The following is a 21,670-nucleotide window of genomic DNA, read 5'->3' on the forward strand; positions in this document are numbered from 1 at the left end:
GGATATTTGAGCATGCATCAAGACTTGTATAATACAACATTTTAATTATTATTAATTGTTATTATTTTTTTTTATCATTCATTATTTACTTTTCTAGCATTAAAAATTATATTTAAAAAATATTCCAAGTTGTTTGAAAGCTGGAAAAAGAAATACCTTAAAACTTTCTTACAGTATATATGAAATAAGCTGCGTAAATTATTTGATAGAAACGATTTGATGAATAGTGTCTATTTGCTGTTCGAAATTGTTCATTTAAAAAAGGGGGAAAATCCCCGGATGACCCATAGCGGAAGTCTCCGTCAAGAAGGCTTAGAAGAGTGTTAGCTAGGTATGTTTTCCGGAGTATCCCCGGTGTTTTACGGTATTAACATAATCAGTCTGTGTTCTTCAGTTACTGCGTGCTAGAGAGTGCAATCACAGTGGGAGTGACTGTTGTGGACGAACTACCTTTGTAGCATTTTAGAGCATAACCCCGCCTATGAAGGGCGACTCGAATGTCTCGAGGTAAATACCACCGCAACTGACAGGAAGGGCAACGTAACATGAGAGTACAAACCATGTATTCCCGTAAGTGATTACTTTGACTGTAGAAATTAAACGAGTCACTTGTCGTTGGTTAAATTTAGTCTTGTAACATTATGACTTCTAATCTATAAAACAGTTGGACCTTATCTCTAGCTGCACTTCCGCGTTGTCGGCTACAAGTGGGTCAGCACCAACGACGTTAGAAAAGACTTGTTTTTAGAGAAGACAGCGAGGGGGGTATAGTAACATCAGGCTACTTTACAGCCCTTGGTTCGTCGCAGGGCATGAAGAGGAAAACGAAAGTCATGGGTGCAAGTCACAGCTATGGTACTGCGAGTTCAAAGTCTGGCACAAGCTACGTTGTAGCACAGCAGGCAACCTCGTCCTCGGCTCAAGAGGTGAGTGCCTTACTGGACTTTTAAACACAAGGTAACTGCTGAATGAGCTTTGTCTATGCATGTGCTGTTTGTTGTCCATCAGCCAGCAACGGAAAAGAGCAAAGTGATAAAGTTCAGTTCAGGTTTATATAGTGTCAGTTTACAACAAATAGTTGCCTCATTGCGCTTTATATTGTCAGGTAAAGACGCAGCAGTATTGGAGAAGGAAACAAGGGTACTCAACAGACCAATCACAGGGTTTTGGGGTTGCCCCCTAGAGACGTGAACGCCAGGTTACAGAGTTTCAAATGGGTTTGCAATTCCTTTTCTATAATTCCTGCTGAACCATAAATCTGCATTAAGGAGAAAGAATGCAAAATATAATGAAATATTGGTGAAACTGGCCCATCCAGTGAGTCAGATGGGATCCTTTGATGTCTTTTATTTTATCTTTTATATTCCCTGAACAATCGCAGGTTTTAAGCTAAAATGGTTTTGGAATCTTGTGGGTAAAGAGGTGCAAAGGTTTTGCGTCTATTGGCACAAATGTAAAACTTTTGCAGAGAGGATTATGCATCACACTGATGTGATCATCATCACATAATGACTGACTCAGAAACATCTTCAGATTTGGAGAATGGAAAAAGTCACTTGGATGAGTGATGAAATGATTGTTCCCAATAAAAAAACAATACATCCAGATGAAGAGAATTAACTAGGATGTTGTTAGCTGGATGGTTGAACTTGCATCATAACAAATAAAGGGAGATTTGTGTCACTTAAACAAGCAACATGGCCAACTTGACATTTTTTACCATCTGGGGAACCTTTTCTGATGCTTAAGTCATCAGTAGCTGCCTGTCATCAGAAGAAAAAGAAAACAATCATAGCACAACAGAACATTTCTTTTTTTTTTTTTCTTTTTTTTTTTATAATTCCAGTCTAGCAACAATCCTTATGTAGAAAGAAAAATACATTCAGAGGCAGGGTTTTGTCTGCAAGACATACACATCTTTGGTTTCTAGGTTTTGTGATTAAAACAGTTTAAATAGTTACTATTTCAGTGCAATACAAAGGAACCTCATTTAGAAGGAATCCAAATGTGCTTTATAGCCACCCTGTGAATGAAAGTTCATGAATGAAGTGCTTGAAAAGTTAATTTTTTAAAAGCTTTTGTTTTGTTCTTTTTCTTTTTTTTGTGTTGTCTGTGGAAATCAATAATATTGTAAAATGCTGATGTAGTTCAAATGGTGAGATTATGTAAACAGCTGGGACTATTGATCCAGGTGCAGTGATGGAAAACTAAACTAATTTTTCAAAGCTCCACCTTATCAATGCTTTTTTTGTTTTTTTTTGTTTTTGTTTAGTTCTTCCCTGTTCCTCTGGAGATCCTGGAGGAAATCTTCCTATGTGTTCCGGCCGACCAGGTGGTTCATGTTTGTCGGTTGGTGTGCTCACAGTGGAAAGAAGTGGCTGACAGTGAATCTTTATGGAGAGTAAGATGTAGAAGAGAAGGATACAACCTCTGTGATTCTTCCAAAACACCTGAAGACTGGAGGTTATTTTACTTCTTATGCAAGAAAAGAAGAAATCTCCTCAAGAATACAAGAGGAGAAGGTCAGAATCCTTGAAGCTCAACAACTGATTTGAAAAACCTTTTTTGTTTAAAATAAGATGCAAACTTTTTCTGTGTTTCTTTCTTTCCTAGAAAACATGGCAGGTTGGACAATAAAGAATGGTGGTGATGGGTGGAACCTAGAGGACGTTATGGTGCCACATCCAAATGAAGTAGTCAAGAAAAACTTTGTGACCTCTTATGGGTGAGTATTTACCAGTGGTCCTCCAAAAAATAAATGACCATTATTTTTATATGCTTAGTTCAAATGATGTACAGTGTTCCCTCGTTTATCGCAGTTTATACGCTCTAAAGATAATCTGCGATGGGTGAAATCTACAAAGTAGTGAACTGTATATTTTACAATTGTTATAGATGTTTTAAGGCTGTAAAACACCTCACTACACACTTTATACACTTTTCTCAGACAGGCATCAACATTTTCACACGTTTCTCTCTCGTTTAAACACTCTCAAAGTTCAAACCTTCGTAGAAAAATAAGTCCAGTATTGTAGAATAAAACCAAAACCCTGTTTTCAGGGCCAGAACATGAGAATAGAGCAGCTGCGAGAGAATGCAACATTAATGAATCAATGGTACGGAAGTAGAGGAAGCAAGAAGAATGAGTTGAGTAAAGTTTGACTTATCTGACTGTTTGGTTTCAATTAATGCGTTTTATAATCCTTTGACGTCGACACTGTTGTGTTTTGTGTTTGTTGTCTTCTGCTAGCAAAGATTTATGTAAATTTGACAAGCTGAACGCATTCTGTACTGTATAGGAGACACGCCACGAGATTGATTGATTGAAAATGGTCTACAGCCAGTAAAAAAAAAAAGAAAAGAAGAAGGATAAAAAGAAAAAAAACATGTAAAATTGCACCAAAAAAACTCTGCGAAACAGCGAGGCTGCGAAAAGTGAACTGCGATATAGCGAGGGACCACTGTACTAGTATTAAATGTTAAACTGTTTTAAAATCATGTCTGTTTTTGCAGAATGTGCACAAAGGAGCAGCTAATTGATTTGGAGAAGGAAGGCTACAGCACAGCCTTTATGGATAACCTCCAACCACACATCAAAATATCTGATTGGTGAGATGAATACACATGACATACTAACAGTTTGTTAGTTAGTTCCTTAGTTAGTTGCAAAAAGCATTTAATTACACTTTTTAAAAGCATTTAAAATGTACATTAGGGTTGTTAAAATCATACTTTGATATTAATCAATACAAAAAATATTCATTTGCAACAGCATTGATACCAACAGAGCCATCTGGGCCTTCTCTAGCTGACACACAACTTTAAACAGGACCAATGCAGACAGTCAGGCACATAGCTCCTCCTCTCGCTGATAGATGAAATAGTAAATCCTCATAACACTGAACAAAACTTTTCAAGAATTTCGAGAGGTTAGTAAAGCTCCCGTTATTATAAATGCATACGTTAACACTAACCATTTCTCTATTAGCAATTAACTGATAGCTATATTTGCCATCTGTTATTATTAACCTAGCTGCTAGCGGACTGTAGTTAGATTAAAGATGAAAAATGACTGCAGGCTGAATGTGTCGCGGATGGAAAATTGAGATGTGACAGTGCGGATTACGGACACATGGAGAACCGGGCAGGTTGCTGTCTGTGCAGAGGAGCGGGGAAACTGTAGTTGAACTGATCACAGAGTGTGGAGAACTAATCTGAGCAAAAAGAGTGAAACCTGGAGCAGAGCAGCCGAATCATACAAGTGTGGGCTTGAAGAGCAGCACTGAGGATGTAAAGAACTGCAGACAGAAGCGGAGCTGTGTGAACATTGAATGAGAGAGAGACTGCAGGCAGATGTGGACAAGATAATAAGCACTTCTACTTTTGCAATAGTAGAAAAGTTCATTTTTAAATTTTCAATATAGGTTTTCTATACAATAATTAAATTATTTAGATGTTAAGTATTGTCATGTTTGTTGTGGCCTTTGGTTTATTAATACATTCTTAAATATTTCTCAATCTGTAATGAAATTATCTAAATCGTTTGTAAAACAAATAATATCTCTAAACTTGCTTTGCTAAATTTCATTTTTTGGGACATGACTTCTTTGCAAATAGTTCTGTTGTTGTGGCATGGGGTCAGAATTTTCCTGTTGATATAGAAAATGGTGTTGAGATAAAGTTTGAAAACCCTACTTTGTGCAAAAAATTTGCACTTAACAAAAACCTTTAGGTCATGCCCAAAATAAAAGGTTTTTTAGTTTTTGAAACCGTGGAACTAAACAAAACTTACTGATGACATATAGGAATATATCCCTTTTAAGGCTTGAATAATAAGAGAGAAAAACGTAGCTTGATATGATTGGTGATCCCTAATCTTTGCACAAATACATCCTCGTTACAGGTATGCACCACGATGGGATTGTGGATGTGAATATTCAATCCTTGTGCAGTTGCTGGATGCAAAGCAGAAGGTTATCCAGTCCTATGCTCCTGATACTGTTTTCTTTGATCAGTGGAATGATCAGGAGTGGAATCGGGTATGTACAAAGTGAAATTTAATAAAGTTTAGTAACAGTGCAGAACCCACCAGCATATTTGGTTTACTGATATTTATTTTTCAGATGATCCACGTATTCCGGGACTATGGACCAGGAGTGAGATACATTCATTTTAGGCATGGTGGCAAGGACACACAGTTCTGGGCTGGATGGTATGGAATACGTGTCACAGACAGCAGCGTTGAAATATGTCCAGCAGTGAACACGTAGCTTGTTGGAATTTGTCCAGTTCTTCCATCCTGCATTTGCCTGCAATTGCACATTATCTTCTTACATCTCACTGACCATCTATTCATGTTTCCAGAGCTATAATCTCTGTATGTGCACAAGTTTTCCAGTGAAAAGCTATTTTCTTTAATGTTTCACACAGAACACCTTAAATAACACCTTAAACTTGCTTTCTGTGATTGTCATTGTGATGTCAATACTGAAGATTACAGAGTATTGTTTAATTTGACAGGCTAAGTACTATTTCATGTACAAATACATCTAAAAGTTTACCCAAATTCAAAATAAAATGATCACTACCTTGTAGCTGGATTTCAGATTTTCATGAGCCTATCCATCCATTCTCTTCCACTTCCTCTCTACTTTTCAGGTTTGGTTCCTCTCAACTTTTCATGAGCCAATATTTATCAACATTAAAACAAAAAATGTTTGGAAAATTTTACTTTGTGTAATGATTTGTAAGATGCATTTGTATAATTTGATTAAATTAAACATTTTGTGTTCTCCTGTAATTTTTTTTTTTTTTCTTTTATTTTATCTGGAAAATTTCGGGTATTTGTGAGAACAGCTACTGCTTCAGACATAAGAACCCCTCCAGTTTCATTGAACAAATAATATGTAAGTATGATTTATATTTGCATTCTGTTGTTGATGTAGGATGAATGAGTATTCAGTGATTTATTGTGCACCTTGACTTGTTTGTCCGGAAGCCAGCATGTGACTTAATCCATATTTGCCTTACACATACTTGCCTTTACTTTCCATTTTGTAGTATGTGAGAACTGGATATAATTATGTAAGCTTAAATGTTAACACATGCTTAAGAGGGAAACTTGAAAGCCATATACTATATAGCACTATGTGAAATTTGAAAACAAAAATTAAAGTGTATTGTTGTGCTTTACGGTTACTTTGTTCTTATATTTTTTATTTCCTGGTCTTGACACCATATAGAGACCAAGTGTCCTGCTTTATTAATGTGTGTGTGTACATTATGTAGCATGAAAACCATTTTTTCCCCCACAGAATGTGCATAAAGTCACAGCTGATTGACTTGGAGAAGGAAGGTTACAGTCCATCTGTTATGGATCATGCCCAACCAGATATCAAAATATCTGATTGGTGAGAATAAACATGGGGTCTTTAACAGACTGCTTATTAATAACTAATCGTATTAAAGAAAAGTAGATGTAAGCAAAATGATTGACTGTGGAGAACATTTGAATACAGTCCGCGAGGAATGTTTCCAGTCCCTTGTTGAATTTATGCCATGAAAAATTGAGGCATTTCTGAGTGGCCAGTGAGTGTAACTGTTCACAAGTAAGGCCATGTTCCATATAAAATGGGAAATGTCATTGGATAAAAATGAAAAGCACATGAAAATAACACTAATGTAAAAAAAAAAAAATTACAAAAAAAATCTATTTCTCAACCTAAGTACTATGTAATTATCAGTTTTTGTGTCATTAGAGGTTTTTGAGGTTTAAATATTAAACATATGGCTCACCAGGCACAGTTTGTACTCATAAAGTTCAGTCTAAGATGAAATGATTATTGATACATGTTTGTGTATCCAATCCAATGATTTTTTTTTCATTGGATTGTGTTATTGATTTAGGATTCTTTCACGTTTCGACTGTGGCGGCAGTTATGATATCCGGGTAGAGTTGCTAGATCAAAAGAAGCAGCTTATTGAGATCTTTTCACTTGAGACTATTTACTGTGGCACAGGACGTGAAGAATGGAAACAGGTATGACAACAAAACGCTTGCATGAAAACCCAAGGACAACTTTTGTCTGACTGATTATTTGTTTTTCAGATTACCCATGTGTTTCATAAATATGGACCAGGAGTAGGATACATTCGATTTACACGTAGAGGGAGGGATTTAAGGTGGTGGAAAGGACATTTTGGAATTCACATTACTGGCAGCTCTGAGTTATTTCCAACACTGGACACATAGACTACAAATGTAGTCGGTGGGATTCATTTAACATGTGCTTACTAACTTTCTCTGAAATTATACTAATCATGTTTAACTTATTTAACCTGCTTTTAATTTAGATGTTTTTGCATCTTAAACCAACAAAATGGATAAAACCGTTTTTTGACTGTTTTATATTGACAGTTAGCATCATATTTTGACAGTTTGCCTACAATTGCGCATTATCTTCTTACATCTTACTTATCATCCATTCATGTTTCTGGAGCTATGACTAATATATGTGCACAAGGTTTGGAATAGGAAGTTTTGTATATGTGTGTGTATATCATCCTGAGACGTTATGGTGCAATGAGAAGCATGACTTAATGTAGATCTGAAAAGCTATTACCTGTATACCCTGGTTTGAGAAAGTGTTTGCCCCTTCCTGATTGAGCATGAACCACCTTTTTAAGGTTATGCCACAATCGGATTGAAATCAATACTTTTACTAGGCCCCTCCAAAGTGTTCATTTTGTTGTTGTTTTAAGCCATTCTGAGGTGAACTTGCTGGTGTATTTTGGATCGTTGTCCTGCTGCAGAACCCAAGTGTGCTTTAGGTTGAGGTCATGAATGGATGGCAGGAGATTCTGTTTCAGGATGTTTTGGGAAATAGATGTTTTGGTAAATTCATTGTTCCATTTACCACACAAAGCCTTCCAGGTCCTGAGGCAGCTAAACAGCCCCAGACCATTAAACTACCACCACTGTATTTTCTTGTTGTTTTTCCGTTGTGATTTCTTGTTGTTTCTTTATGGAAATGCTGTATTACCTTTATGCCAGATGTAATGGGACACCTGAAATTTTCAGGCATTTATAAAAACATCTACTAATTCAGACACAAGCACCTGAGTTTTACTGAACCAGGAGCCAGTTACTTCCACCGAGTGATTGGTTTGCTTTAGACTGTCTACACAGTTATTGGGGACAAAACCTGTCCTTTTGGCTATATGAGGTTTCTGTCAAATAATGTGCAAATATGATTTCTATACGATATGTTTGTATTCCGTTACAGATATGAGATGACTGACTATCCAGTGATTTAACCCTTTCACGTATAGTGGTCGCTGCAGCTATTCAAAGGCTGTTTTCTTGTATTTGTGTCAGTGTTGTTTCTATACTTGCACATAAACCACTACATTGGACACTGATGTGTCACTCCATACCCTGCCACCCACTGGCTGTTTAATGTTGCTATACCTGTATGACATGTTTCGTTGTAATTATTGTTATTTCACACATGAATTATGACAACCTCAATCAGGATTTTTTTCTTAAGTATTTTATTCATCTTTTCATGCCTAAAGATGAATAAAAATACTTGTGAAAAAATGATGATTGAGGTTGTCATAATTCATGTGTGAAAGGGTTCATGTGTACCTTGACTTACTTGTCTGGCAGTGTGACTTTGTTTACATTATTGCTACAGCCCTAAACCAAACCTATGCATTTGCCTTAAAGATACCTGCCTTTTGTTCTTTCCATTTTGTAGTGTGAGAACTGGAAATGATAATGTGAGCTTAAATGTTAACACATTAAACCATATACTGTATTCATGAAAGTGTATTGTTGTGCTTTACAGTTACTTTGTACCATGTCTTTTATTCCCCCACCAGTGCACATGCATAAATCTAAACAGGCTTGTAGAAAACATTTGAAACATTCTTCATGTAATGTAGCCACAGTGACTACAAACTCCACAATGGGGGATCTCTAACATCACCATATTTTTGTGCTGAGGTTGGTTAAATACCAAAGAGCTATTGCAATTCCTGAAAAAAAAAATACAGCTTTGCTCTCAGGCTTTTTGAACGTTGTGTCTGACCTTTCCTTCATATACTTTAAAACTTGGGTGAGAACATATTTGTAGTTGCATGAAGGCGTCAGTGGCTGATCTCATTATTTGAGGCAATAATGCCTCAATAATGAGATTATCCTGGGTTTATCTGAATTCTATTGTAATACTTTAGAAGTGTTATTTGGCTCACCAACGATAGAACTATGTTTGCATTGACCTGTTGTTCCTTATTGATAATAAACATTTGTAACAAAAAATGACTGAATAATCAGTTTTGATGTCTTTGGTAGTTCAAACGTATGTATGTGTAACTATAGGCAGGTTCTCAAGTTTGAACCATCTAATAACATGACAAAATGAAATATTGAAAGTAGGATTTAATAATCATAATACTGCTTTATTGTGAACCTTTATTACAAACAAAAATACAGTCCCAACTTTGTGAAATTGAATAAAAAATAAGAGAGAAATATATTCTGGTTAATGTGATTTCAGCTAAGGTTCTTTCAGTCTTTCATTAGTGACATACAAATTTTCAGTCAATAAGTTACGAGTTACTTTCACTATATTTACAAATTAAATTCAAGCCCACAATCTAGGAAGGGATAGTCAAAGGCAATAATTATCAGTTAAGTAATTTAATAACTTCTACAGGATCTCAACCTGTTAATGGTGCTGCAGTTTACAATATAGGTCACTGGCCAAACATTAGGAGTAGTTACACTTCCACAAAGTTTAACTTTACCATCTGTTGATGATCACTGAGGACATACATCGTCTCCTTGATGCTTGTCAGAAAAAGCAAATGACTTGGATATAGTTGTACTCAAACTCATAGTAACAGTGAAATAGATTTTCCACTTTTATCAGACCGACGATAAAAACATACCCAGAAGTTCCATATTTCTTTAGGTTTCTTACATTTACCTTAAGACTATGTTGAGAAGATTAAGTGGAGCTTTCCCTAAACAAGCATTTTATGACAGCAGGCTTTACAGTATGTTGCAACTACAGACACCTAAGTAGTAAATCAATGCAAATTTATAACTTTAAGGGAATTTATTAAAGCTCTATTTTATAGGACTCTTGAAACAGGAGCTCTATAAAAATATCTTTGCATAATCACTTCTTTTGCAAGGAAACCTCTGCAAAGATAACGTGGCCAAACCAAAACATTACTTCCAAGTGTTCCTTAGAATTTTCTTAAGTGTCAGCATTCAGTGTTCACATTGTGTACAAAATTTCAATGGCATCAAATTATGACAAAGTGTATCAGTCTTACACAAAGTATGTTTTAAGGTTAAGTATGTGAGAAGGCTAATATTTAAAAATATCTCAACTTATAGTGGAATGTGCTTGTGCAGAAAACCTCTTCAGTACTGTTAACCTAGATTTGGAAACTGGTGTGAAGACTGCTGCGAAACTTAGAGCAGAACACATTTACGTCTTTTCTTAGGTTCAGGTGGCTCCAGGGCAGCCAGTATTGCCTCATCAAACACATTCTTTAATCCTTTCTGTGGAAACAAAACATTAATATTCAAAACAGAGCCATTTTCTGGAAATATGCGAGCGCAAAAGAAAGCTGAGTAAAAATGGAGCATGGCAATCAAAATTTTCATTTATTGAAATAACATTATACAAGTCTCCCCTCGTGATCAAGTTGTCTTAAAGACAAAAGCCTGTGAAAATTTTGATGCTGCAGTAGAAAAAAAAAAAAGATATTACTGTCAAAGACAGTAGCACTGATGCTTAAATAGGGTACAACGGATGAGCTCAATGCTAATGTAAGGGAATGTTTGCTTAACAAAAAAAAAAAAACAACAACAAAAAACCCCAACAAAAACAAAAACAACCCACCACCCCTCAAAGACATGTCAGGTTACACAGACTCGTCCGCAAGGTGAAGAACTAAAGATTGGCACCATCGTCAATAGGCAGCATGGACAATTATTGAGATTAGTTGAAAAGAAAGCACACATGAAACAAAGGAAAAAGGTTAATGGGTACAGAGGTTTAAAGTTTGAAAGAGCATGGGGCTTATTTTAGTAACAGACATTTGTTTACAATGAATGAGCAGCATACGATCGAGAGGCAAAGCAAGATTCAAGAAGACATCAGAACAAGCAGCATTTTCTCTTTCTCTGAGTTTCGGGGGGCTCTAAAGCAGCTAGGATAGCCTCATCAAATACGTTCTTCAATCCCCGCTACAGCAAGAGGAAAAGGAGGAAGAAAGACAGGTACACAGTGTTAGATGGGAGTTTTTAGGTAAGTGGTGTTAGCAAAACATAAGCACTTCTACCCATGTTAAGAGATTGCATTCAGAAACATGCTTGTTACAGCAGTTTTTAGTGTATTGTGTAATGAGAGATCTTACCTGTGTTAGAGCAGAGCACTCAACATATTTGACTGCCTTAAGGTCACGAGCCAGCTTTTCTGCTGTCTCAGGAGTGATTGGCTTTTGTTTGTTCTTGGCTAACTTCTCCACTGTAGACGGGTCATCACGCAAGTCAATCTGAGTGCCTACCAACAGGAAAGGGGTCTTGGGACAGTGGTGAGTTATCTCAGGAACCCACTGGTGGGGAAAAAACAAAACAAACTCATCAAAAACAGGGATCTACAGATTATTTTACATGACTGCCAGAAAATGCACTGCATTTTCATAAACTTTTCTATTATTGGAGGACCACAGAGAAAAAGAAACCCACAAACTAACCAGATATTTCTACAATTCCTAAAATTAAAATAGGCACTTTCAATTTCTCCATTATTTTTACAAGGGGTCGTCACATTTTAATTTGGTCCAAAATTGACTTAGCATAGATTTTACACCTGCTGTTAAAGTCCCATTTATCCAGGCTTAGAACCAGCGGTAAGAGTACAGTAGTTTTAGACCCCCTAAGGCCGGGTTTTGTGTCTTCAGTAGAGAATGTGTTAACCAAACCATGTTATCTTAATTTTCACATAACATGTATGGCTGAATTACATACTACAACAGATTGTAAAAGATAAAAAAAATAAATAAAATACAGTCTTGAAATCACAGCACAACATTGTAACCTAGTTCACTGACAGAAAAAAAAAATGAAAGAGAACATGTGGAACACACAGAGAGAAAAAACAAACAAACAAAACATGCATACATTAGGTATATATTTGCATATTTCACATTTCATTAAAATTAGTGCGTGTGACTGAGCTGCATGTGTATGAACGTGTTGTGAGGCTCTATTCAGTCCAAATTGATATTTTTACAGGATAGAGCGATAGGGGGGGAAAAGCTACAATAATAAAATTAGAACCATCACTACTATTGCTAAACTATGCTCGTCATAACCTTGGACACCACGGATGGCTCAGGATGATCCTCATTAGAAGTAGCCATGGTGGCACAGAAAGGGTCAATAATGGCCAGGGTCAAGCAGTGTTTCTGCTCTGTGTGCAATAAATCTTTCTTTTATCTCTAAAGTTATTGCATATTGTTTACAATTCTACTTATCTAGACCAGTTAAAGTTGTTTTGGGCGGCCCTCACATCCTATAGTGGGAGGCCACTACATGAGGGTTAGAGGTATTGGTCTAGTGGGATGTTGGTGAATCCATATCAGTGACTTGGCATTTCTCCCCACAAAACCTGTTCCAAAGTGATCAAAGTATAAATTATCCAGCAACTGAGAAAAGAAAGAAAGAGAGAAAGAAAGAAATGGGAGGGAGCAGCAAGAGTTGTCTGGTTCTTGAAACAAACAAACAAAAAAAAAATCCCCCCAACCTCTTTTATTAGGACCATTATCTGTGGTAACATGATCTGCTTGTTGTCTTTGTCTTCATTATCAGTATTTCACGTTCTTTACTATTTTGACCATTTTGGAATTTCTCAGGTTACGGGGTTTCAATAACCCAAAAAATTCTGTATTTAGAATAAAATCATATACCTTTTCTTTCACATTCTCAAACGAGGAAGGTGAAACAACTGAGAAACACACTAAGAAGACATCAGTCTGCGGGTAGCTTAGAGGTCGTAACCGGTCATAATCCTCCTGACCTAAGGAGAGACCACACACATACACATAAATAATTTACCAAGAGACAGACTAAATAAAACTAACACATTTAACTAAAAGTGGAACTAAAATGAATTGTACCTGCAGTGTCAAATAAGCCAAGGGTGTATGGTTCACCCCCAATCATTACAGTTACTGCATAGTTGTCAAACACCTGCGATAGAATAAGTTACATGTCAGAATATTTTGAACCACGATGCACATTGAAGTGAAAACATTTATTTTTTGTTTGTGAAAACTTACTGTTGGTACATATTCTGAGGGGAATTTATTGGTGGTGTATGAAATCAACAGACAGGTTTTTCCCACTGCTCCATCACCCACCACCACACACTTGATAGTCTGCATCTCTGTGCTTTCTGAAGCTGCTGGCAATCACGTTTATCACGTTACCTGCAAGGAGGAGGTGACAACTGACGAAGGTTAGGCCAATATTCAATATTTTAGACACCTAGAGACAATATTAAGCTATTAAAATGTTCTGTCGTATCCACTGCGAATAACTTCTTAATGAGACGATGGAACCCAAGTAGAACAGCGGAGTTTTCTAGAATTAAACAGCTAAGAGTCACACCCAGCTATCAACAACATTGTCTGAAGGCTAACGTTAGCTAATGACTTGCTTACTCATTTAAATTACCTTCCCACGTTTAGTGTATGTAAACATTTTTTTAGATTAGTCACAAAATGTGGCGATAACTACTTAAATAATTACTGGCAACTGAATCATGTTTGCGCATCATTTAGCAAACTCTGCTAACGCAATGCTAACTTGTTAGCTAGTTTAGCAGCCGGATAACGTAAGGGTGTAAACAAACGCTCCATTAGTTTCTATGAGGTCAATATAGAAAAGCGTAGTTCACAAACAAAATCGGACGACTGCACAACTTCCCAATATGCCAGTTACATGTTTTAGCTACGTACCCGTGTCCCTCTTGTGTCACTGCTAGCTAACGTAAGCAGTCTGTTTCGCCGGGCGTTGGCACCAGCGAGCAAAAACTTGGTACAGCCAGTATGCGAGTAGCGACTTCCACTACGACTTTCAAGCGAGACGGAATAATACCGGACAACAGTTTCAAAGTAAAAAATTTACATGTTGCTACAAAACCCATTCATTGTAAAAGCTAGTTCTCTAAACCTGAAAGTAAATTTTTTTATTCTAAGGCGTTTTCTTTGTATATAGGTTTAATATGATGCACGAACTCTTTTGCATGACGCTTCAAACGTTCCTTTCTGTGCTTTTAGACTGAAAGGTGACTTCCTCTCACGTTGTTATAAGATACGTAGTATCTTGAGACGAGGTTAAGCGCGAGGTTTCATGCTGCAGAAGTTATGATGTCATCTTCTTAAATTCCTCTCACCTTGTATCCCCTCCCGGTGGTATTGTAAACTTAACACAGTATCCGAATGACTTCATAAAATTTACATGTGATTGTGATATGCGTATGAATAAGAAGATTATTATATTTATTTAGCATCGATTTTGCTACGAAAATTGGAAATCAGAGCAGTGATTAATTGAAATGTCTTGAAACATACATGAAAATACAGAAATAATGGCAAAACAGAGGTTTTGCAACACCAGTGAGCTTGAAAATCAATATTTGATATATCCACCTTTATTATTCAACACAGCATCAACTCTTTAAGGCAAGCAGTTTCTTTAACCAGCCTTCATGAGGCTAGGCTTGTTGAAGGACATATAAAGCTCTTCTTCGGATTCTTTGGATATTGGCTGCCTTTTGTTGGCTGTTGCCAATCAGATGCTTTGGTGCCCAGTTCTTGTGCAGTTCGTTAGACCTCAGCCTTTTTTTTTTGAGTTTCCCCTCCACAAGAATGACTTCTTGACACAAACCCTTCCACTGAGAACATTTCGGATGAGGCTGAAAGTCCAGATGCATTACTCAGGTCCTGTACCAAGTTTTTGCAATGTTTTTTTTCTTCTTTTTTCTCATTTTGTAAGAAAAATAATCTCAGATACTGTTCATCTGCTGTTGTTTTTTTGTTTGTTTTTAAGACACAGTTAACAAATTTGCCAAGTTACAATTTTATGCCTTTTAAAACGAATCATCTTAAAGCAAAGATATTTGAATAAATTACCTACTTACCAGGCTACTGGTAAGTAAGTAATTTATTTTAGTTACTAGTAACTAAGTATCTAGCAATGCAACCTAAAATTGGTTCTTTCCTATGTTGTCTGTTATGTGCAGAGGTGGGAAAAGTACAGATGCTAGTGTTAACAGTACTCCAGTATGAGTTGAACTGCTGATTCTGTCACTTAAAAGATGTTACCGCCTTTATGCTCGCCTGTCTTATGGTGAGGTACTGCAGCTACAGTTTATGGGATGTTGTGCCAAAAAATAAATGAATAAAAACACCATCCCCCTTCAACCCCGGACTATGGCACACACAGACTTTTGTATCTTTCATCTCTTTTTATGCCGCATCTCCTGGTGACTAACATGCAAACATAATTGCCTTTCACATGTTATTGTTTAGACTCAAATCAGTTTGAAGTTTGAAGGCTTGCAGTGTTTTAAAATAACAACTCCTCTCAAATGCGTTAAACTAAAAGTAATGAGTCTGTTTTGAAAATGTTAAGAGAACAAAGTACAGATATTTGTTTAAAATGTAGGGAATAAAAGTAAAAAGTTGTTAGTAAAATCAATACTCAAGTAATGTACAGATACTTGAAAATTCTACTTAAGTGCAATAACAAAGTATTTGTACTTTGTTGCTTCACACCTCTGGTTATGTGTAGACCCAACACTGGTTCAGCCCTTGAGTTCAAAGCCTTTTTTATTCTTGAATGAGCCATATGTCAGTGTTTAAGTGGCTTATCAAACAAAAAAAGATTCCTCTGAAAATAAGTGAAAAAAACAGCTAATTTCTGAATTGGAACTTTGAAAGACTCTTGGAAAGCCTGACCTTTGCTATTGGTTAAGACTTTAAGCAATAGCATGGAATAAAAAAAAAGAGGAGAAAATGGGTCCTTGGAAACTGAATAAAATGAAACAAGGGGTGGCTGAAAACTGTTGTATTAAACCAGTAATTCTCAATCTATGGTATGCGTACCACTGGTGGTACGTGGGCTCCCTCTAGTGGTACGCAAGAAGTCTCTCCCAAAATTGTAAGATTAAATAATATACCATGTTCTGATTGAGGGATTTCTGAAAAATTAAAATGTACAGTTCTGCTATCACTTCTGACATAAATTAAGACAGAAAACGAAACAGTTTTTTACGGTTACTGAAGTTGGGCTAGCTGTTATATAATGATGTGCTACGTGGTGGCTCACTATACAGCTGTGGTTAGCATAATATAAACAGAGTGAAGCTGGAGGATGAATGCTAACTTTTTTCCACTTGATAAAGTTAACGCGATGGTTCCCGATGGTTAGGGACAAATGTAATCACATGGCAGGATGCTGTAAACGGACCAAACTTCAGTCAGAGAAAAACTGAGATAATCAAACTACAATATGAGGTTAGTCATTAATATATTGCTGCATGGGCTGGGCAGTAGTCAGTTAGTTACATCGTAAGGTTTTAAAAACTGAGCTTTAATTGAATAGTGGTGATAAAAACTGAGAGAGGCCGACAGTGATTGCTAACTTTTTAGGGGCTTGTTCAGAATAAATGGAACAAGATACAAAGCATTAAAACATGTTAAAAACAGGAAGCGGGGTTTGTCAACTCATCACTTAAAGACGGGATATCCCACCTGCTGTGAATGTTTTAATGCAGTACAGTTGTTATTATTATCACTTGTCACATCCTGTTTATGACAATAACATTCATATAAGAAATAAAATTGTCTCATGTAAACAGTATATGGTGTTAAATAGGCCTATACTACTGTACTATAATGTGGGTCATAAGGGTGGTACTTTAAGAGCCATATATTTTATAAGGTGGTACTCATTGTGAAAGTTTGAGAACCACTGCATTAAACAATGTATTTCTTGTCTCAAAACTGTACTCACATTCCCCCATGCACACTGAAATAGCTATTGGGTCTGGGTTATACAACCTAGAAGACTAAAATGAAATGTTTCACCTAAACCTTATAGTCCGTTTTTACATATGAAGGGAATGGTGTTTTTTCTTCTCTCATGACAGAAATTATTTTACACAAACAGCTGGAAGAGCACAGGTGTGAATAATGATATTAGTCAGACAGCTTTAGTGCTATGGTGCTGATATTTTGAATACTGACTTACTTTTACATTGACATAGCTACTGGAACGTGTGACAAATACCTGATATCTGCAGTTAAAAAGGTTTCAGAGATGTTGTTGTCCACCCCCACCTGCACGAGGGACACAATATCAAAGGCAACACATATTGCAGCACAGCGAGAGAATAAATGATTCAATGCCTCTGAGATAAAGTGAACATTATATTTTTCTATAAAATAAGATTAAATGCAGGGTTATTGAATTAGATTGTATAGGGGTGTAATGGCAATGAACACCAGTCATAGATGTTCAACGTCTTACAGCCATTACTACCAGGGTAATCAAATCTGCTTGACAATGATCACTAATCATCACTGCTTCTCTTTGTGTGCATAATATGGGAAAATTTTGAGGAATTTCAGTGTAATCCACTTTTGATTATCACTTTAACAAGTTTACATAAATTAACTTGGATAGTAACTCATTTCAGCTCCAGGTAACCTGTTAGACTATTATGTATTACTGAGGGCAAGAAGCAAAAGTCAAGCAAGCGTGAAACTATATTATTGCAATCCTCAAATAACTTTAGAGAGATCCTAATGATCCAACCTACTTATTGTGAGTGTTTTGACTTTTAGAAGGAGCTCCTCACAATAGTTCACCCTGTGTTTGAATATGAAGAAAATTTTATTCCACATGGTTTTCAGATCTCTGGAATGCAATATTGACAGAAATCTTAGATATCAGAGATTCATCGCAAAGAGAATAACAATCATCGTGCCCGCCCATATGAGATCTGCAAATAAATTAAGTGAAAGCCAAGGGCCCTCTAGGATTTGAGGCTGTTAATTTTAAGCTGATAGGATATTCAATAGTTGAGCCTAAAGTTATCTTAGGCACTGACATTAAAATGAATGACATTTAAATCATTTAAATACTTAGAAAAAACAAAAGAGTCTGAAAGCCTCTTTTTCATTTGGTTTATTTTCAGCTCAGGTCACACATTGAATGAACATCCACTGGAAGAATAGTTTTAGTAGGATTTTGTTAATACCAATTTACCCATGTTTCCTTTTGAAAATGATGACAGTGTAAGACTTAATCTATTAATGTATAGGTTCTGAGGGTAAAATGGTTGTCATAGTCATATTTTCCTTGCAGTCTTTATTCTCCATTCAGCGATATGTGTTGATGCCAAAGAACACAGCATCAAAATAAAGAGAATCCAACGTAGAGTCACCCACGAACTAGATTTAAAATAAATAAATAAATAAATAAATTATACGTACTACTATCTGTTACTATTTTTGTACTGGACAGATGATTATTCTAATGTTTACTACTACATATAAAGAGTTGATGGTGATATAGTAAACAGTTTAATAGCCTTAGACTCTTCTCACCTTTTTTCATCTTGAATTGGAGTAATTTGTGTGCTGGTGGTTGGGGTTGTCACTGTGGATAAGAAGACTTTGCATTAAAAGTCAGTAAATGATATTCTTGATATTAATACTGACTTTCCCCTTATAATCGCATTAGAAAGCAGTTCAGAGCGTTATCAGGTGTTTTCAACAGATGTTGAGAACAAGAAATAATCTGATATCTAATAATAACATAATATCTTATAAGCTAATGGAAATAATGAGAAATAACAATTAAATTTGAAAGTGGAAAAATTCAAATATCAGAAATGACCATTTTTACAATATAGCTTTTGTTAAAGTTTAATCATCTTTTATATACAATATATTTTCTGCTCCATACTACCTACTAGATGACAAGCAGTGTAATTTAAAAGGTGTTCTCAGACTCATATGCTAATAGTTAGAAGGTCAAATCAAAGGTACAACTTGTGGTTGGGTTATATTTCGCTGTGGTGGAGCAACATTAAAAAATCCCCACCACAATTATGATCAGTCTTTGATTAAGATGTTGATAAATTGTCAGTGTCTCAGATGAATATAGATGGTCACCTAGATTTGAAAATTATAAGAATCTTACTCAGAAACGTACTTGGTCGTTCAGATGACAAACAACATGATTGTGAGGCAAACAATGTGTTGTTTAACTAGTTTAGCCAAAAGGTTCAGACAACACTCGAGCTGGCCTTTCTGGAGTAGTAATAGATTACATTTACAACTTTAAAGTTTGGTGATTATTCTGTGTAATCAAAGAAAGAAACTACTGAATCAGCAATAGCACATCTGATGATAAAGTATCTGAAGCTGAAGTTTACCTGCTTGGGAGACGAGGAGGCTGACACCAGTAAAGATATTTCTTCCAGGAGTCGCGATGACACACCAGTACTTATCTTCGTCACTTTGTCTGATAGATGTCATAGTCACACTGAACACTCCCACTTCCTTATCATCAGCAATGAAGGTTCTGTTGGTAGAACGGTTCTTTGGTGTCTTTACCACTATCCTGCAAAACTCATATATCTTTCCTCTGCACCAGTACTTTGTGTTTTCTTTGTACAGAAGGTCATACTGACAAGGCACCTTTACAGACCCTCTGTTTGTTGCTTTTACCACCTCTGGAGCTGAAAGCAGAAGTGATTCCACTGCATGCTGTATTATCCACAACAACAAACAGAAAGCTGGACCTGCAAAATCCCAAACCATTTAACATCACATGTTAATCAGATAAGTGTGCAATTGAAGAAAAAAATGGCAAGGCAAGTACTTTTGATAGATTACCATTAAATAGGCAGACAAATGTTCCAGAGGTCCTCATGGTCGTTATGAAAAGTTAAAGGGTAAGAAAACACCAGCTAGGCAACTTCTCCTTTGGTCTTGCGCAGTAATGTCATACTATGTCATACTCTCCCATTGCTCAAAATACCACAGCCAAATGACAGGAAATTCTTGACATCACGATAAACAAAGACACAGGACTAGGCAACAACAGGCAACAACGCAAAAGAAAGAATGTTTGAATGAAGGGCAAGTTTTCATCTGTATTAGTCCCTTAAATGGAAGTGTCACTGAAGAAAAAGTCAAAGTTGATTAAAGTAATCACCTTCATCCTATAATACATTTTTTATCCTGCTGGAAGATGCTTTTTAGTGTGTCCATACCAAATATGTATGAGAGTTTTAGCAATGTGAGTGTCTAAGTTGTAGAATAAAACTGAGGTACAGGGGGGCAGGAGGGGACAAAGGAGGAATGCCTCCCCTGACCCTCAGTGATGCACCTGTACCTAAAGACCTTGCATGTGTGATGGTGGGATGGTGTGGGAGGAGGGATTCAATTGAGGATGGGGAGGAAAGGTTGTTAATCCCATATTGTATAATTAATCTGTCAAATGGAATAAAGTCTGTTCCTTCAAATATATGTTTCAAGTATTTAATTCCTTTACAACTCCAATCTGGGAAGTTAATCATATTATTGTTCTGTTGTATGTCAGGGTTGTTCCAAATGGGTGTAGGTTTGGATGTGATTAATGAAGAGCCAGTCATTTTTAGAAACGCCCACCATACTGTCAGAGAGGAGCTGATATTGATACTTTTAAAGCATATATGTCGTTTGATGTTTGAACTAATGAATTGTAGGTCAGAAATCTCTATAATATTGCATAGTGCCTGTCTACGTGTAGCTAGGGCTCATCTGACAGGGCATGTTTTAACCATCCTGAGATGACTTGTAGCCTGTTGGCTAAGAAGTACTGTTTAAGTTAGGCAGATCTAGTCCTCCTTCATCCTTGGTCTTTGTAGAGTTTTTAAGCTGATGCGTGGGGGTTTATCTTTCCAAAGGAATTTAAAAATAGAAGATTCCAGAGATCCAAATCAGTCTGGTGGTGGCTTACTCAGGATCATTGAGAATGAATAAGTGATTCTTTGCAAGACCATCATTTTCATTGAAGCAACCCTTCCCATGAGTGATATGGGTACCGATTTCCATCTAGCCAGATCATTTTATGCCCTTAATCACTATTTCCTCCTGATTTGCTGCTCCTAGTGGTTCGATTAAAAACTGCAAACAGTGAAGGGGAGAGTGGGCGTCCCTGCCTTGTGCCTTTCTGGTGACAGAAGCTGGAGGATGTTTGGTCATTTGTCCTGACACATGCTGTTGGAGAATTATATAATACTTTTAACGAGTTTAGGAAAGACTTTCCAAAACCAAATTTTTGGAAGCTGTAAATAACAATTTCCAGTGTTTTTGCTACGTGAATGGTCTATCAAATTAAGTAAGTTGGGTCTTTGTACTAAGAATTGTGTGTGTGTGTGTGTGTGTGTGTGTGTGTGTGTGTGTGTGTGTGTGTGTGTGTGTGTGTGTGTGTGTGTGTGTGTGTGTGTGTGTGTGTGTGTGTGTGTGTGTTTAATGAATAATTTCATTGAATTCTAGTTTTGTTTGTCATATTTTC

At 36.5% G+C, this 21,670-nt stretch overlaps 3 protein-coding genes across 5 annotated transcripts; 1 reads left to right on the forward strand and 2 right to left on the reverse strand.

The window, feature by feature from the left end:
- Positions 1–276: 276 nt before the first annotated feature.
- Positions 277–6,202, forward strand: LOC308407116 (F-box only protein 6-like). Of its 2 annotated transcripts, XM_080898567.1 has the most exons (7): positions 277–570; positions 665–926; positions 2,273–2,522; positions 2,614–2,725; positions 3,514–3,609; positions 4,904–5,039; positions 5,124–6,202. In XM_080898567.1, the coding sequence occupies exons 2-7, from the start codon at positions 813–815 to the stop codon at positions 5,268–5,270; spliced, it is 855 nt and encodes a 284-aa protein (XP_080754693.1). In that variant the 5' UTR covers positions 277–570; positions 665–812; the 3' UTR covers positions 5,271–6,202. The 2 variants fall into 2 exon arrangements, with proteins under 2 accessions (XP_080754693.1, XP_080754692.1); XM_080898566.1 differs by having other exon boundaries at positions 277–926.
- Positions 6,203–9,444: 3,242 nt separating this feature from the next.
- On the reverse strand, positions 9,445–14,307 carry LOC308407105 (cell division control protein 42 homolog). 2 transcript variants are annotated; one of them, XM_080898549.1, is made up of 6 exons: positions 14,050–14,293; positions 13,369–13,518; positions 13,207–13,279; positions 12,997–13,106; positions 11,443–11,640; positions 9,445–10,582 (listed from the first exon to the last, which is right to left on the reverse strand). In XM_080898549.1, exons 2-6 carry the CDS (start codon positions 13,471–13,473, stop codon positions 10,493–10,495), a joined length of 576 nt encoding a protein of 191 aa, XP_080754675.1. In that variant the 5' UTR covers positions 13,474–13,518; positions 14,050–14,293; the 3' UTR covers positions 9,445–10,492. The 2 variants fall into 2 exon arrangements, with proteins under 2 accessions (XP_080754675.1, XP_080754676.1); XM_080898550.1 differs by lacking the exon at positions 9,445–10,582 and adding an exon at positions 10,864–11,272 and having other exon boundaries at positions 14,050–14,307.
- Positions 14,308–18,090: 3,783 nt separating this feature from the next.
- Positions 18,091–19,937, reverse strand: LOC308408031 (CMRF35-like molecule 3). Its single transcript, XM_080900079.1, has 3 exons — positions 19,542–19,937; positions 18,709–18,760; positions 18,091–18,552 (listed from the first exon to the last, which is right to left on the reverse strand). Exons 1-3 carry the CDS (start codon positions 19,927–19,929, stop codon positions 18,450–18,452), a joined length of 543 nt encoding a protein of 180 aa, XP_080756205.1. The 5' UTR covers positions 19,930–19,937; the 3' UTR covers positions 18,091–18,449.
- Positions 19,938–21,670: the final 1,733 nt, after the last annotated feature.

This window comes from Rhamphochromis sp. 'chilingali' (assembly GCF_963969265.1).
Source record: "Rhamphochromis sp. 'chilingali' genome assembly, chromosome: 12".
NCBI classification, from domain to species: Eukaryota; Metazoa; Chordata; class Actinopteri; order Cichliformes; family Cichlidae; genus Rhamphochromis; species Rhamphochromis sp. 'chilingali'.